The 14,328-nt window shown below is 37.4% G+C and overlaps 2 protein-coding genes across 2 annotated transcripts; both read right to left on the reverse strand.

The window, feature by feature from the left end:
• Positions 1–3,616: 3,616 nt before the first annotated feature.
• LOC307148750 (serine/threonine-protein kinase pim-2-like) lies at positions 3,617–8,555 on the reverse strand. The gene is made up of 11 exons (XM_079854544.1): positions 8,250–8,555; positions 7,799–8,134; positions 6,868–7,053; positions 6,591–6,685; positions 6,380–6,424; positions 5,778–6,159; positions 5,496–5,675; positions 4,799–4,943; positions 4,453–4,533; positions 4,266–4,343; positions 3,617–3,970 (listed from the first exon to the last, which is right to left on the reverse strand). The coding sequence occupies exons 1-8, from the start codon at positions 8,275–8,277 to the stop codon at positions 4,840–4,842; spliced, it is 1,356 nt and encodes a 451-aa protein (XP_079710670.1). The 5' UTR covers positions 8,278–8,555; the 3' UTR covers positions 3,617–3,970; positions 4,266–4,343; positions 4,453–4,533; positions 4,799–4,839.
• LOC307149483 (serine/threonine-protein kinase pim-2-like) lies at positions 8,408–12,394 on the reverse strand (the record flags this gene model as incomplete). The annotated part of the gene is made up of 8 exons (XM_079855826.1): positions 8,408–8,472; positions 9,607–9,786; positions 9,889–10,270; positions 10,491–10,541; positions 10,708–10,802; positions 10,985–11,170; positions 11,917–12,252; positions 12,367–12,394. 8 exons carry the CDS (start codon positions 12,392–12,394, stop codon positions 8,408–8,410), a joined length of 1,323 nt encoding a protein of 440 aa, XP_079711952.1.
• Positions 12,395–14,328: the final 1,934 nt, after the last annotated feature.

The raw sequence follows: 14,328 nt of genomic DNA on the forward strand, positions 1-14,328 counted from the left end.
TTTATGATGTATTGCCAACACCAACAAACCTCCAAAGATGGAGACTGACAGAGGATCCCTCCTGTGTGCTGTGTAAGAGACCGGCAAACCTGGAACACATTCTGTCATCCTGTCGGGCAGGCCTGACTGAAGGCAGGTTTAGGTGGCGCCATGATCAGGTGCTGGCACAACTGGCCGATGGATTGGAGAAGGAGAGGAAGCGGAAAAGAACCAAGGCCCAATACAAAGGCCCCCGCTTCATTGGCTTCCTCAGGCCTGGGGAGAAGGCGGGCAAGGAGGACAGATGTTTAGGGATCCTAGGTACAGCAGAGGACTGGGAGATGAGAGTTGACCTCGGAAGGCAACTCAAGATTCCGGAGGAGATTACCGTAACCAGCCTCCGACCAGACATTGTGCTCTGGTCCCAGGCAACAAGGCAGATGGCCCTAATAGAGCTGACGGTACCCTGGGAGGAAAGAATTGAGGAGGCACATGAACGCAAGCTAGGGAAGTATCAGTCCCTCATTTCTGAGAGCCAGCAGAGGGGTTGGAGAGCCTGGAATTTACCAGTGGAGGTGGGTTGCAGGGGGTTCCCAGGACAGTCACTTTGGAGGGCATTGGGGACTCTTGGGGTTAGAGGGGCAACTCGCAAGCATCTGGTGAATAATATATCAAAGCAGGCAGAGGCAGCATCCAGGTGGCTGTGGTTGAAGAGGAGCGAGCGGTGGCTAAACCAGGCTGGCAGAGAGGGTGGGGGTCAGAGCTGAGTGGTGAAGTCCTGAATGACTGAGGGAGCAGATCCAGGACGCTGGTTTTGCTGTCAAGCCCCATTGAGGTGTCGTGGGCTAGTTGACGAAACACCGGTGAAGTGGGGTGCCCACTTGAAAACCCAGTGAAGCCAACAGGTATGAACCATGCAGCTTTGCCCTCAGTTGAAGACGTCTGAGGGGAGCGACTTCTATGCTAGCCACCCACATAAGGAGCAGGACGTAACTCCTGCCAAGTGAGGTGGCTGCGATATACCCTATCGTTTAAAGACATTTGTCTTAGTTTTTATTTGTCATTTTATTATTATATAATTGTATAATTAAGTAGGCTATAATTATCAACAAATATATATATATATATATATATATATATATATATATATATATATATATATATATATATATATATAATGTCTTAAATACAAAAATTTAGACATTTTATATAGATAATTATAGCCTACTTAACCCTAAAACAGGCAACGTGACCTGGGAGTCACATAGTTTTTATTGTCTTTTTTGGGGCATAAGAACAATTTTTTTCATCAAATGCTTTTTATCATTTATCACAGCCTGGTCTGTCTTGAGTATGCTGGTCACATGATTTGCTTCAAGTTTTTTGTGATAAATTAGTCAGCCTGACCTAAATCCAACATGGCTACCGGTGATGCAGGACAGTCAGATTTTGAGGAAAGTAAATATATATTAAACTTACTTTTCTTCTGGAAAAATAATAAGAATACAGCTAACATTCATTTTGAACATTGTCTTAAGGTGCTGAAGAAGAAAATTAATTAATATGTTGTTCATGTTGTTATTTAGCACGTTTTGAAATACACTCTCAGAAAAAAAGGTACAAAAGCTGTCACTGTGGCGGTACCTTTTCAAAAGGTACACCTGTGTACCTAAAGAGTGCATATAAGTCCCTCAAAGGTACATATTGGTACCAAACGTGTACATATTATTACCTAAATGGTACATATTAGAACCCTTTTGAAGGGTACTGTCCCAGTGACAGCTTTTGTACCTTTTTTCTGAGAGTGTATATGTGTCTCCTGAGTCACGTTGCCTTTTTAGAGTATAAAAAAGGGATTAATTTTGACCATCTTTGTATTTTGAGTTTTTAATTCACTATATTACAATTAAATCCTAATCTAATCATGACAAAATATATATCGTTGGAAAGGTCTAAGACTCCTAAATAGATATTTTAGCACTGTTTTTTGTTACAAATTATGTAGGAACAGTAATAGATAAATTTATGACAAGAGTGCACCTCAAAAAATCTACATAACAGGAGTTCTGGCATTTGTCGCAAAAAAGTCGACACACACACTTTTGATAATTGAAACTTTGGTTTTCATGCTAAAAGTTAATAATAAAACATATAATCTTGTATTTGTCAATAAAAAATTAGCAAATAATATTATCCTCTAAAAAGTATAATATATATATATTATCCTCTAAAATAATATTATCTTTTTTATCGCCTTTCATCATATTTTTATCATAAATTAGAATTTGAAAGCTTACAAACTCAGAATTCATCTTGTGAAAACCGTTTTGAAATTGGACATTGCTTTACCATAGAAACGGTGCTCTAAATTCTTTTATCGGGCTCCTCCCCTTTTGTGCTTAATCATGTTTCATAATTTATGATCAAAACCTTTTCTAATCTTGACAAAATATTGTCAGAAAGGTCTGAGTCTCAAGGTTCGATATTTTCGGGGCAACAAACCAACATCTGGTCAAGATGTTGTAAAACATAACAAATAACAATTTCCCTGGGTCAGAATTGTATGGAAAAATGTGTCCATTTGTCTCTGTGAGTTGTTTACATCAGAAGTTATGGCACTTTATATCACATTAGATTTTTCGGGTTTGGTGCAAAGGGTTAAAAATAAAGCATTTTGGACATTATTTCAGCTTGGTACCCAATTTAATCTTAAAATAGACACTTGAATGATAAAGAAATAACAGGTTGTGGAAAAAAAATCACCCTATGCGCTTGAGAAAACAAAAAAATAGTTGATCCTCTACACATATTTGGCCATTTTTTGCTATTTTTGTCCAGAAATAGGGTCAATATGTTGTCAAATGTCAAAAATAACCATTCCATTAAATTCCTGGGGTCAGAATTGTATGGGAAAATGTGTTCATTTGTCTCTGTATGTTGTTTACTTAAAATGTTATGCCACTTTCTATATCATTTTTTTATTTTACGGGTTCCGGTTGGGTGCAGCAAAGGGTTAAAAATGAAGCCTTTGGGACATTATTTCAGCTTGGTACCTGGCAGATTCTGAAAATAGACACTTTAAGGTTTAAAAAAAATCAGGTGGCATAAAAAAAGCCGGGGGGTGCGCGTGGACCCCTATTTCCATCTAGACTACTGAGATTGTAGCTGGTTTTCTACTCTCAGAATATGATGTTGATGATGATATTATAATAAAGCTAATAAAAGATTTTACAGGATCCACCTCTTAGTTTCTTCAGCTGTTTTAATTCAGTGATGTATAGAAGCTTGTTTCTGCCACAGAATAAAAGGTAATTGTACCTTTTTATCTCACAATTATTCACATTTCTAAACTCCTTATATCCTGCAATACTGACTTTTTTCTCATAATTTCTAGCCTTGATTAATTTGGTCAAAAATCATCCCTGTACAATGTCCATTGCATTATGATGGTGGGAGTGGTCCAATGTCTGTACATACAATGCAGTTTTCTCTAAGCAGTTCTCAGAATTGCGTCCTTGGGACGAGGGCGTTAATTTATATATATATATATATATATATGATGTGCATGGATAAATCATTTATAATACATTATTATTTCTTTATTGCAATATTCAATAAAAACAAGAATTGTCCAATTGTCCATTTCATGGTGACTTTAATATGTTGTTCAGGCAACATGTGCAAAATATGATATAAATTAAATAAAACCGAATCGGGAAATACATGCATACTCTGTTTATCTTCAATGTATATTAATAATACAGAGAATATAGTATATTTATACATGAAAATTAGCTATTTTGGCTTTAAATGTAAACACCATTGTTAATTCATGTGTACCGTCCTAATAAATAAATAGTTTCATTTTTTTATTCAGTTCATTTTACAAAGTACAAATGTTGGTGATGCTTCGTTCCCTTGTTCATTCGCTGGTATCCTTAGGCATGCTCCGCTTTTTACATGGACTTCGCTGACTTGCACCTACATTTTCCTTTTGAGGAAATAGACATAATCAGGTTTAATAAGCTGGAAGGAGGTAAAAAAGACACATCACTTAACTTGTTTTACCACGAGGGGTCTATGAATTTGACTGAAATATACAAAGTATTCTAAATTGAGGATAACAAACAAAGTAGCTTAGTTGAAGACCGTGTTTGTTTTTAATAAATCTGAAAATAATTTATTATAATAAGAGATCATTTTCGACAATTACCCTGAATATCTGGGGGAAAATGTGGGTCGCACTCAATGTCTATGGTGGTTGCAGCCTTAGCTGAAGTTTTTACCTTGGAGGTCAGGAAACCAAGTCTTGCGTTTTCTCTTGAATTCAGCTTTCTCTTCTTTACTTGGTTTAGATTCAGATACTGGTGAAATGAAAAATAATAATTAAAATACAATTGGTGGAAATAATATATTAATAATCTAAAAGAAAACAGTATATTTTGTTGTTGTGGCGCTAGCTGAATTTCTTACCTTCAACGCCAGGAAACCAGGTCTGGAGCTTCCTTCTGAACTCAGCCTTCTCTTCTTCAGCGTGTTTAGAGTCAGAAACTACTGAATTAAAAAAACAAATAATTAAGTGGCACAATTGGTGAAAATAATATATATATATATATATATATATATATATATATATATATATATATATATATATATAAATGAAAGTGACTTGACTATAAAAAGAACATTACAATGAACAAAAATTTGAAAACCTCACTACAAATAATCCAGAATTGAAGACAAATGCTAATAATCAGTAGGATTATTGTCTGTATAATAATAATTATTATTATTAACTGTCTGTTACTCTTCCTCACACCTGAAATCTCTGATCGAGTGAATCTCCTGAAGTTCTCCATCCTACAGTAGATCATTTCTAATCCACTTATGTTGTAAGATCTGCTCTAACGTCGGGCGTTTAGTTGGATCCAGGGTTAGGCACTGGCTAATCAGATCACTGCATTCTGTACACATTTTATTAAGGAGAGAGCTGGTTAGTCATGACCATGTGACACTAATGTTGGCATCTATGAAAGCAGCATCTGAAACATGATTAACATAAGGTAAGGTGTTCTTTATCTTTACTTTAAAGGTGAAGTATGTATTTTCTTCTGCACTAGTGGCACATTGCGAAATTACAAAATAAAGCATATTTTACAAAACCTACGTCATCACGTCATCCCCAACTCAAACATCACAAACGCAGCTCTTACTGGTACTTGTGAAGGCATGTTTCAGGTCCAACATATTAGGAATACTTTTAGCTGTGTTGCATTTGTCTTTATGAACATTTGTCTTTTGATCTGTTCACTTTGACGAGTTCATGACCTGTTTAATCTCCGAAAGTAGAAATGCAGTGAATTTTGGCTTTCACTTCTGTGACTAAAGCTTCATTTCTTATAGTATTTAACTATATATAAAACATTTTACACACTTCACCTTTAACTGTGTCTGTACTGAGCCTTTTGCTTTATGTATGTGTGTGTTTATCAATGTTATCAATATTATTCACTCACCGTTGGATAAGCTGGTGTTCTGAAATGTAACTTTGGCTTCTTTGATTTCCGTTTGATTGTGAAAAGGAGGACATGCGTTCACCATCTCGTACAGCAACACTCCTAGAGCCCAGACATTTGCTGGGACGGCGTGAAATCGAGGTTTTGTGAAGACTTCAGGAGGGCAGTAATCCAGCACTCCTGTAAGCAAGACATTTGTGTGTTGTTGAGCAATTTTTTCAAAGTGTCAAATAATCAGCAAGTCATTACATCCAGGTTTCCACACACTCCCAAAATGCTCACCAATGTAAATGTCGCTGTCATAGCCATCACTACTAAGCAGCTGACCAGAGCCAAAGTCTATCAGCTTGAGCTCTAATGTGTCTTTCTTCAACAGGAAATTGTGTGCATGAACATCATTGTGAAAAACGTCATGATCAATGCAGTGTTGCACTGCCAGCACAGCCTGTCGCATGATGACCCGTGCGGTCGTTTCGTCCAGTTGAGGATTACGAATGATAAAGTCCAGCACGCTCTCGCAGGGTTCGGGATACTCCATCACCAGGGTGAATTTTCGAGGGTGCTCAAACCAATCGTGTAGTTGTATGACGTAGGGGCTTATGGGTTCTTGCCTCATCATTAGCAGCAGAGCCACTTCTGTAATGAGAGGTTCGGGATGTCCAGGCTAGAGAAAAGAAAAGAAGACAGAAGATTAGCTGGGTAAAGATCTGAAGAAAACTTCATTTTTAAAGGTACTTTTCTTCGATCTTTGTAGATCCGATCAACAGAGCCTTTCCAGGCTTATTTGTCTATTACATTTACACCTAAAGCTTCCTACAGGTGTACTGACTACAGTAATCAGCACTTAAACAACTAAATACACATTCAGCTTTTGGCCAACTTACAAGATAAAGATCGTTGCAAGTCTTGTGCATCCGCTTGATGGCAACCTGCAAAAATGAAAAAAGAAACACACTATTCAATAACAGTAACAGCATTCAAGCGCCTGACCTTGCACATAACATTTACGAGTTGAGCATCTAAGTATTAAACCATGTGTATTAAATATGTTTTGATGCATGCAAGAGCAAAATGTTTATACAAATCAGCAAAAACCTTTTTGCCGTCAAATTTGCGTGTTCCCTCGAACACTCTTCCGAATCCTCCGGATCCAATCATCTCTCCCGCGTTATAGAGAGACTCAAAGGAGTCTGAAAAATAAACAGGAAAATATGAGAAATATATGAGCTTGCTAGATCCTTTGTTTTATATTAAAAATATCAGTGCAGGTCGAAAAAATAATATTAATATTCTCTGAAAACAAGCCTCAAGATATCTTTAGTGGAAAACAAGAGGATAATACTGTTTAAAACAATAATGACTGCAGATTTACCATGATCTGGCTCGACGCCGGAGTGATCTGGATCAGAATCTGGCTCTGAGTCCAGATCTAGTGGAGGAACGAAAGGCTCCACAACATCCACAGCTTTACTGTCAGAACAGCAGCGGGACAGACTCGTCCACAAGTTCCTGATGAACCAACAAATTCTTTCCATCTTCTTATGTTTTGTAGGTTTTTCTGAAAAAAAATAAAAATAATTAAAAACATCTCTGACCTCACATTTAACAATGATATAACTTCCATTTTACTGTTAAATTCATATCTTTAATGTCACAAAATCAAAGTAATGCAAATATTTCCAAGCTATCCGCCTGACGAGGCCCTGTTTCTGTTTAATACCTGCATAAATGTCCCTTAGCGGTGACGAAAATTTTTCACAATATTAAGTAATAATCATTTTATTTCACGATAATGATAGTTATTTTTTTGTTATTTTGTTTGATCTTTTATTAAAAAGAGAGCATACATTTCCAGGGCTCATTTGGCACAGTTCTGGCAATGGTAAAGGTCATATGAGCCATCATGTCTTAAAATATATTTCACATTTATTTTTTATGAAATATAATATATTTAAGTAAACATTGATTTTATTAAATACAGCAATGTCTTATTAAAGACATAACTTAACTGACTCTGTTTACATGAATACTGGTCACAACTGCCATTTTGACACAATTTTGTCAGTATTTGACCATACAAACGCAATACAGAACTCTATTCAGGATCGTGCGTGTGTTTTCGGGTGTGTGTCAGACAGCGCAAGTGAGTTCATGGCTAATTGGCTTAACAAAAATATATTCAAAGAACGTTTTGTCCAACTAAAATATTTCAGAAGAATTTCGCTAAGAAACAGTAAATGTGACCAGACCTTAACTTGTCAAACATTTTAAGCAGTCACCATTCTGCCTTATTTCAGTCTCACCTGTCGAGCTCTTGTTCTCATCCTCCATGGCACCGTGAGCAGTCGGGACGTTTGAAGTCTCGACGGGAACTTGACCAGGCAGTGGAGGACACATCCACTCTTGGAAGCTGTCGGATCTGGACAAACTTCTGTTTCCGCCACTGCCTTGTTCATGTTGGCTCTCAGATCTGTTGTTACTGCTCCTCTTCTCGACGATGTACGTGCCTGTGCTGCTCAAGCTCGACGACAACCCACAAAACCGCCGCACCACATCCCTCACACAGCGGGACAAAGATGGTGTGGACATGATGCCCGGTGGAGAATCTGTGGAAGCAGCTCCACTAGATCTGCCTGAGGCTGGAATATACCAGACATTTTTAATAATATTAATAATCAATGTCAGTGGTCACACACAAAAAAAATGCAACTTTCTATTTTAAGCAGTCATCATTCTGCCTTATTTCAGTCTCACCTGTGGGGCTCTTGTTCACATCCTCCATGGCACCGTGAGCAGTCGGGACGTTTACAGATTGGTCATTTATAAAGCACTATATACATGAAGATGACTTGTCTTGACTTTTAAAACAAAGCAAAAGTGGCTGTGATGTCTTGATAACTTCTTTCCAGTCTTCAGTCTCTCATGTTCTGGCTCAGACGTGGACAGGCTCTGATCTCTAGTGTGGCGGCTTGAGTTCCTGTCAGGATGGGGTTGGATTTCAGGCATCAGGTCAAGTCTCGAGCTCGAGCCCTCCACCAAGGACAGCAAGTATGTTATTTCCTGTCCAATACAAAGATTATATAAGCAAGTCAACTCATGAATGTTTTTTTGTTTGTTCATTAAAAAAAAAAAAAAAAAAAGCTGATTTACACAACAGAATTGAATTCTTGGAATTGCATCACTGATTCTGTTATTTTCCTGTTTATTACCATGAAGCCGCTTTGGAACTATCTGTATTGTTTAAAGCGCAATATATATATATATATATTATTTGTGTGTATATATATAAATGAAGGTGACTTGACTATAAAAAGAACATTACAATGAACAAAAATTTGAAAACCTCACTACAAATAATCCAGAATTGAAGACAAATGCTAATAATCCTACTCTGTCTGTTACTCTTCCTCACACCTGAAATCTCTGATCGAGTGAATCTCCTGAAGTTCTCCATCCTACAGTAGATCATTTCTAATCCACTTATGTTGTAAGATCTGCTCTAACGTCGGGCGTTTAGTTGGATCCAGGGTTAGGCACTGGCTAATCAGATCACTGCATTCTGTACACATTTTATTAAGGAGAGAGCTGGTTAGTCATGACCATGTGACACTAATGTTGGCATCTATGAAAGCAGCATCTGAAACATGATTAACATAAGGTAAAGTGTTCTTTATCTTTACTTTAAAGGTGAAGTATGTATTTTCTTCTGCACTAGTGGCACATTGCGAAATTTCAAAATAAAGCATATTTTACAAAACCTACGTCATCACGTCATCCCCAACTCAAACATCACAAACGCAGCTCTTACTGGTACTTGTGAAGGCATGTTTCAGGTCCAACATATTAGGAATACTTTTAGCTGTGTTGCATTTGTCTTTATGAACATTTGTCTTTTGATCTGTTCACTTTGACGAGTTCATGACCTGTTTAATCTCCGAAAGTAGAAATGCAGTGAATTTTGGCTTTCACTTCTGTGACTAAAGCTACATTTCTTATAGTATTTAACTATATATAAAACATTTTACACACTTCACCTTTACCTGTGTCTGTACTGAGCCTTTTGCTTTATGTATGTGTGTGTTTATCAATGTTATCAATATTATTCACTCACCATTGGATAAGCTGGTGTTCTGAAATGTAACTTTGGCTTCTTTGATTTCCGTTTGATTGTGAAAAGGAGGACATGCGTTCACCATCTCGTACAGCAACACTCCTAGAGCCCAGACATTTGCTGGGACGGCGTGAAATCGAGGTTCTGTGAAGACTTCAGGAGGGCAGTAATCCAGTACTCCTGTAAGCAAGACATTTGTGTGTTGTTGAGCAATTTTTTCAAAGTGTCAAATAATCAGCAAGTCATTACATCCAGGTTTCCACACACTCCCAAAATGCTCACCAATGTAAATATCGCTGTCATAGCCATCACTACTAAGCAGCTGACCAGAGCCAAAGTCTATCAGCTTGAGCTCTAATGTGTCTTTCTTCAACAGGAAATTGTGTGCATGAACATCATTGTGAAAAACGTCATGATCAATGCAGTGTTGCACTGCCAGCACAGCCTGTCGCATGATGACCCGTGCGGTCGCCTCGTCCAGTTGAGGATTACGAATGATAAAGTCCAGCACGCTCTCGCAGGGTTCGGGATACTCCATCACCAGGGTGAATTTTCGAGGGTGCTCAAACCAATCGTGTAGTTGTATGACGTAGGGGCTTATGGGTTCTTGCCTCATCATTAGCAGCAGAGCCACTTCTGTAATGAGAGGTTCGGGACGCCCAGGCTAGAGAAAAGAAAAGAAGACAGAAGATTAGCTGGGTAAAAATCTGAAGAAAACTTCATTTTTAAAGGTACTTTTCTTTGATCTTTGTAGATCTGATCAACAGAGCCTTTCCAGGCTTATTTGTCTATTACATTTACACCTAAAGCTTCCTACAGGTGTACTGACTACAGTAATCAGCACTTAAACAACTAAATACACATTCAGCTTTTGGCCAACTTACAATAGCAAGATAAAGATCGTTGCAAGTCTTGCGCATCCGCTTGATGGCAACCTGCAAAAATGAAAAAAGAAACACACTATTCAATAACAGTAACAGCATTCAAGCGCCTGACCTTGCACATAACATTTACGAGTTGAGCATCTAAGTATTAAACCATGTGTATTAAATATGTTTTGATGCATGCAAGAGCTAAATGTTTATACAAATCAGCAAAAACCTTTTTGCCGTCAAATTTGCGTGTTCCCTCGAACACTCTTCCGAATCCTCCGGATCCAATCATCTCTCCCGCGTTATAGAGAGACTCAAAGCAGTCTGAAAAATAAACAGGAAAATATGAGAAATATATGAGCTTGCTAGATCCTTTGTTTTATATTAAAAATATCAGTGCAGGTCGAAAAAATAATATTAATATTCTCTGAAAACAAGCCTCAAGATATCTTTAGTGGAAAACAAGAGGATAATACTGTTTAAAACAATAATGACTGCAGATTTACCATGATCTGGCTCGACGCCGGAGTGATCTGGATCAGAATCTGGCTCTGAGTCCAGATCTAGTGGAGGAACGAAAGGCTCCACAACATCCACAGCTTTACTGTCAGAACAGCAGCGGGACAGACTCGTCCACAAGTTCCTGATGAACCAACAAATTCTTTCCATCTTCTTATGTTTTGTAGGTTTTTCTGAAAAAAAAAAAAAATGTTTTAAAAACATCTCTGACCTCACATTTAACAATGATATAACTTCCATTTTACTGTTAAATTCATATCTTTAATGTCACAAATCCAAAGTAATGCAAATATTTCCAAGCTATCCGCCTGACGACGCCCTGTTTCTGCTTAATACCTGCATAAATGTCCCTTAGCGGTGACGAAAATTTTTCACAATATTAAGTAATAATCATTTTATTTCACGATAATGATAGTTATTTTTTTGTTATTTTGTTTGATCTTTTATTAAAAAGAGAGCATACATTTCCAGGGCTCATTTGGCACAGTTCTGGCAATGGTAAAGGTCATATGAGCCATCATGTCTTAAAATATATTTCACATTTATTTTTTATGAAATATAATATATTTAAGTAAACATTGATTTTATTAAATACAGCAATGTCTTATTAAAGACATAACTTAACTGACTCTGTTTACATGAATACTGGTCACAACAGCCATTTTGACACAATTTTGTCAGTATTTGACCATACAAACGCAATACAGAACTCTATTCAGGATCGTGCGTGTGTTTTCGGGTGTGTGTCAGACAGCGCAAGTGAGTTCATGGCTAATTGGCTTAACAAAAATATATTCAAAGAACGTTTTGTCCAACTAAAATATTTCAGAAGAATTTCGCTAAGAAACAGTAAATGTGACCAGACCTTAACTTGTCAAACATTTTAAGCAGTCACCATTCTGCCTTATTTCAGTCTCACCTGTCGAGCTCTTGTTCTCATCCTCCATGGCACCGTGAGCAGTCGGGACGTTTGAAGTCTCGACGGGAACTTGACCAGGCAGTGGAGGACACATCCACTCTTGGAAGCTGTCGGATCTGGACAAACTTCTGTTTCCGCCACTGCCTTGTTCATGTTGGCTCTCAGATCTGTTGTTACTGCTCCTCTTCTCGACGATGTACGTGCCTGTGCTGCTCAAGCTCGACGACAACCCACAAAACCGCCGCACCACATCCCTCACACAGCGGGACAAAGATGGTGTGGACATGATGCCCGGTGGAGAATCTGTGGAAGCAGCTCCACTAGATCTGCCTGAGGCTGGAATATACCAGACATTTTTAATAATATTAATAATCAATGTCAGTGGTCACACCAAAAAAAATGCAACTTTCCATTTTAAGCAGTCATCATTCTGCCTTATTTCAGTCTCACCTGTGGAGCTCTTGTTCTCATCCTCCATTGCACCCAGAGCAGTCGCGACGTTTGAAGTCTTCATTGGCTCGACGGGAACTTGACCAGGCAGTGGAGGACACATCCACTCTTGGAACATTTCTAATAATATTAATAATCAATGTCAGTGGTCACACCCCCAAAAAATGCAACTTTCTATTTTCAATGACAAATAATTTATGATTCTTTAATAAAAGCCTCTTCTGACCTCTGCGAGAGCGTTTGGATGAAGTGGACGGACGTCCATCATCTGGCCTCTGCAACTCTCTCTTCCTCTGAGCCGGACCTGTGGACACAGAAACAAACTCACAAGACAGAGGTGTTAAATGTCCAGGAATAAGCTCCTGGCTCTGTGCCTGGCTCGGGCCTGGCATCCTCCTTCAAACTGTAATAAAAACAATACAAATACAATACAAAATACAAAATAATACAATAAAATAAAATTCTCCTCAGAAAAAACCCTCCCCCCAAAAAATAAAATAAAATAAATAATAAAATAAAACTCCAAACTCCCTCTAAATTTAGAAAAGAACAATCAAATAGAAGTGTCCTCAAAAATAATATGATAAAACTATAAATAAAACTATGTAAATGAGTATATCCTCCGATCTCCTTCTAGAATAAAAGTCTCCTCTCTGAAATCCTCCAAACAGCTTTAAAATCGCAAGATCAGCACAGAAAATATTCAGCAGAAATCTCTGAATTCGCCTCGCCTCAAACAACAGAAAGCGATCTAGCCTGTTGATATTTGCAGACAGAATTCATAACACGCGTCGCAATAACAAATTCATAACACGCGTCGCTTTAGCAACAAAAATTCGAAGCATTACAGTTACAGTATTATTCGAAATACCTGAAGTCGCGCGTGAGCGTACATCGCATCTGGAAACAAACTGAATCAGGACTGAATGTTTAGCTAAAAATTGAATAAAGCATTAAATAAGGTACTACGAATCAGTGAATTTGAGTTTGATGTATGTAACGTATATTATTATATCAGTAACAAAAATATATAAAAAATTGTAATCGTTCAAAAAAGTATTAGACATTTATGTCAATGCTATTCAGAGACGAATACTATGTTGTCCACCAGAGGGAGCCCCAGAACAGCAAATTAAAAGACTATGAAAATTGTTCAATAACTTGCAGTCAAAATAGCATACATTCATTATAGTTTCATAAAGTTAAATAAAGCCCAATAATGAGTTTGCAAAAACTTACAGACTTTTATTTTAATGATATTGACAGCATATTTGTCAAGTTGCAGACATGACAGAATGTATGTCCAATTGAAGAAGAGGCACTAAACTGTCTACTTTTATATAGTACCTATATTAATACTTCCATAAAGAGACACTTAAAAACTTATATTTTATTTGAAAAGAGACATGTCCATTGTATAACTATATATCATCAACACAAGCCATTGTGCTTGAACACCGACGATCGCCTCAAGTTAAACTGCATTGTTTCATTGACCTTCTGTGTCATTGCCCACAACGCTTACGTGACAGGACTTTGAAACAGCAAACAGCTAAAACAATAAAAGGCATGACTTACATCGCATCCAGCTAGCCAACTCCGTCCAAGCTCCATCATCCTTATTTTTTCTTCGTTTGAACGCCCTGAGAAAGGATTTTGTAAAGATAAAACCGATTTTAAATTCATCTTGAAAGAGATATTGCGGCTGGCTTTACCTTGAAAGTCGAGAATGGTCCAATCACACAAGGTCAAAATATTAAAAAAAACAACTTTGATTCGCTGAAATAAACAAGGGCAATATGAAACAAACCAATTAGAGCTCAGCCTCAAGTCACATGCGTTTAAAAAAAATAATAATTAGGCACGTTGATTTTCTGATCATATTTTTTTTCTCCAGGCACATTTCACCAATTCCAAACCACATTAATCTTAATAACTACTATTCATTTTGTATTGAATCAT

The sequence above is a fragment of the Squalius cephalus genome (assembly GCF_949319135.1).
Source record: "Squalius cephalus genome assembly, chromosome: 21".
NCBI lineage: Eukaryota > Metazoa > Chordata > Actinopteri > Cypriniformes > Leuciscidae > Squalius > Squalius cephalus.

What these genes read in the sequence shown, in the direction of transcription:
- LOC307148750 (XM_079854544.1), bottom strand. Translation starts at nt 8,277, where the DNA reads ATGGAGGATGTGAACAAGAGCCCCACAG. An exon ending in TGAGAACAAGAGCTCGACAG is followed by an intron (nt 7,054 to 7,798) that starts GTGAGACTGAAA and finishes ATTTTTTTTCAG; the next exon opens with AAAAACCTACAAAACATAAG. An exon ending in TGACAGCGACATTTACATTG is followed by an intron (nt 5,676 to 5,777) that starts GTGAGCATTTTG and finishes TCTTGCTTACAG; the next exon opens with GAGTGCTGGATTACTGCCCT.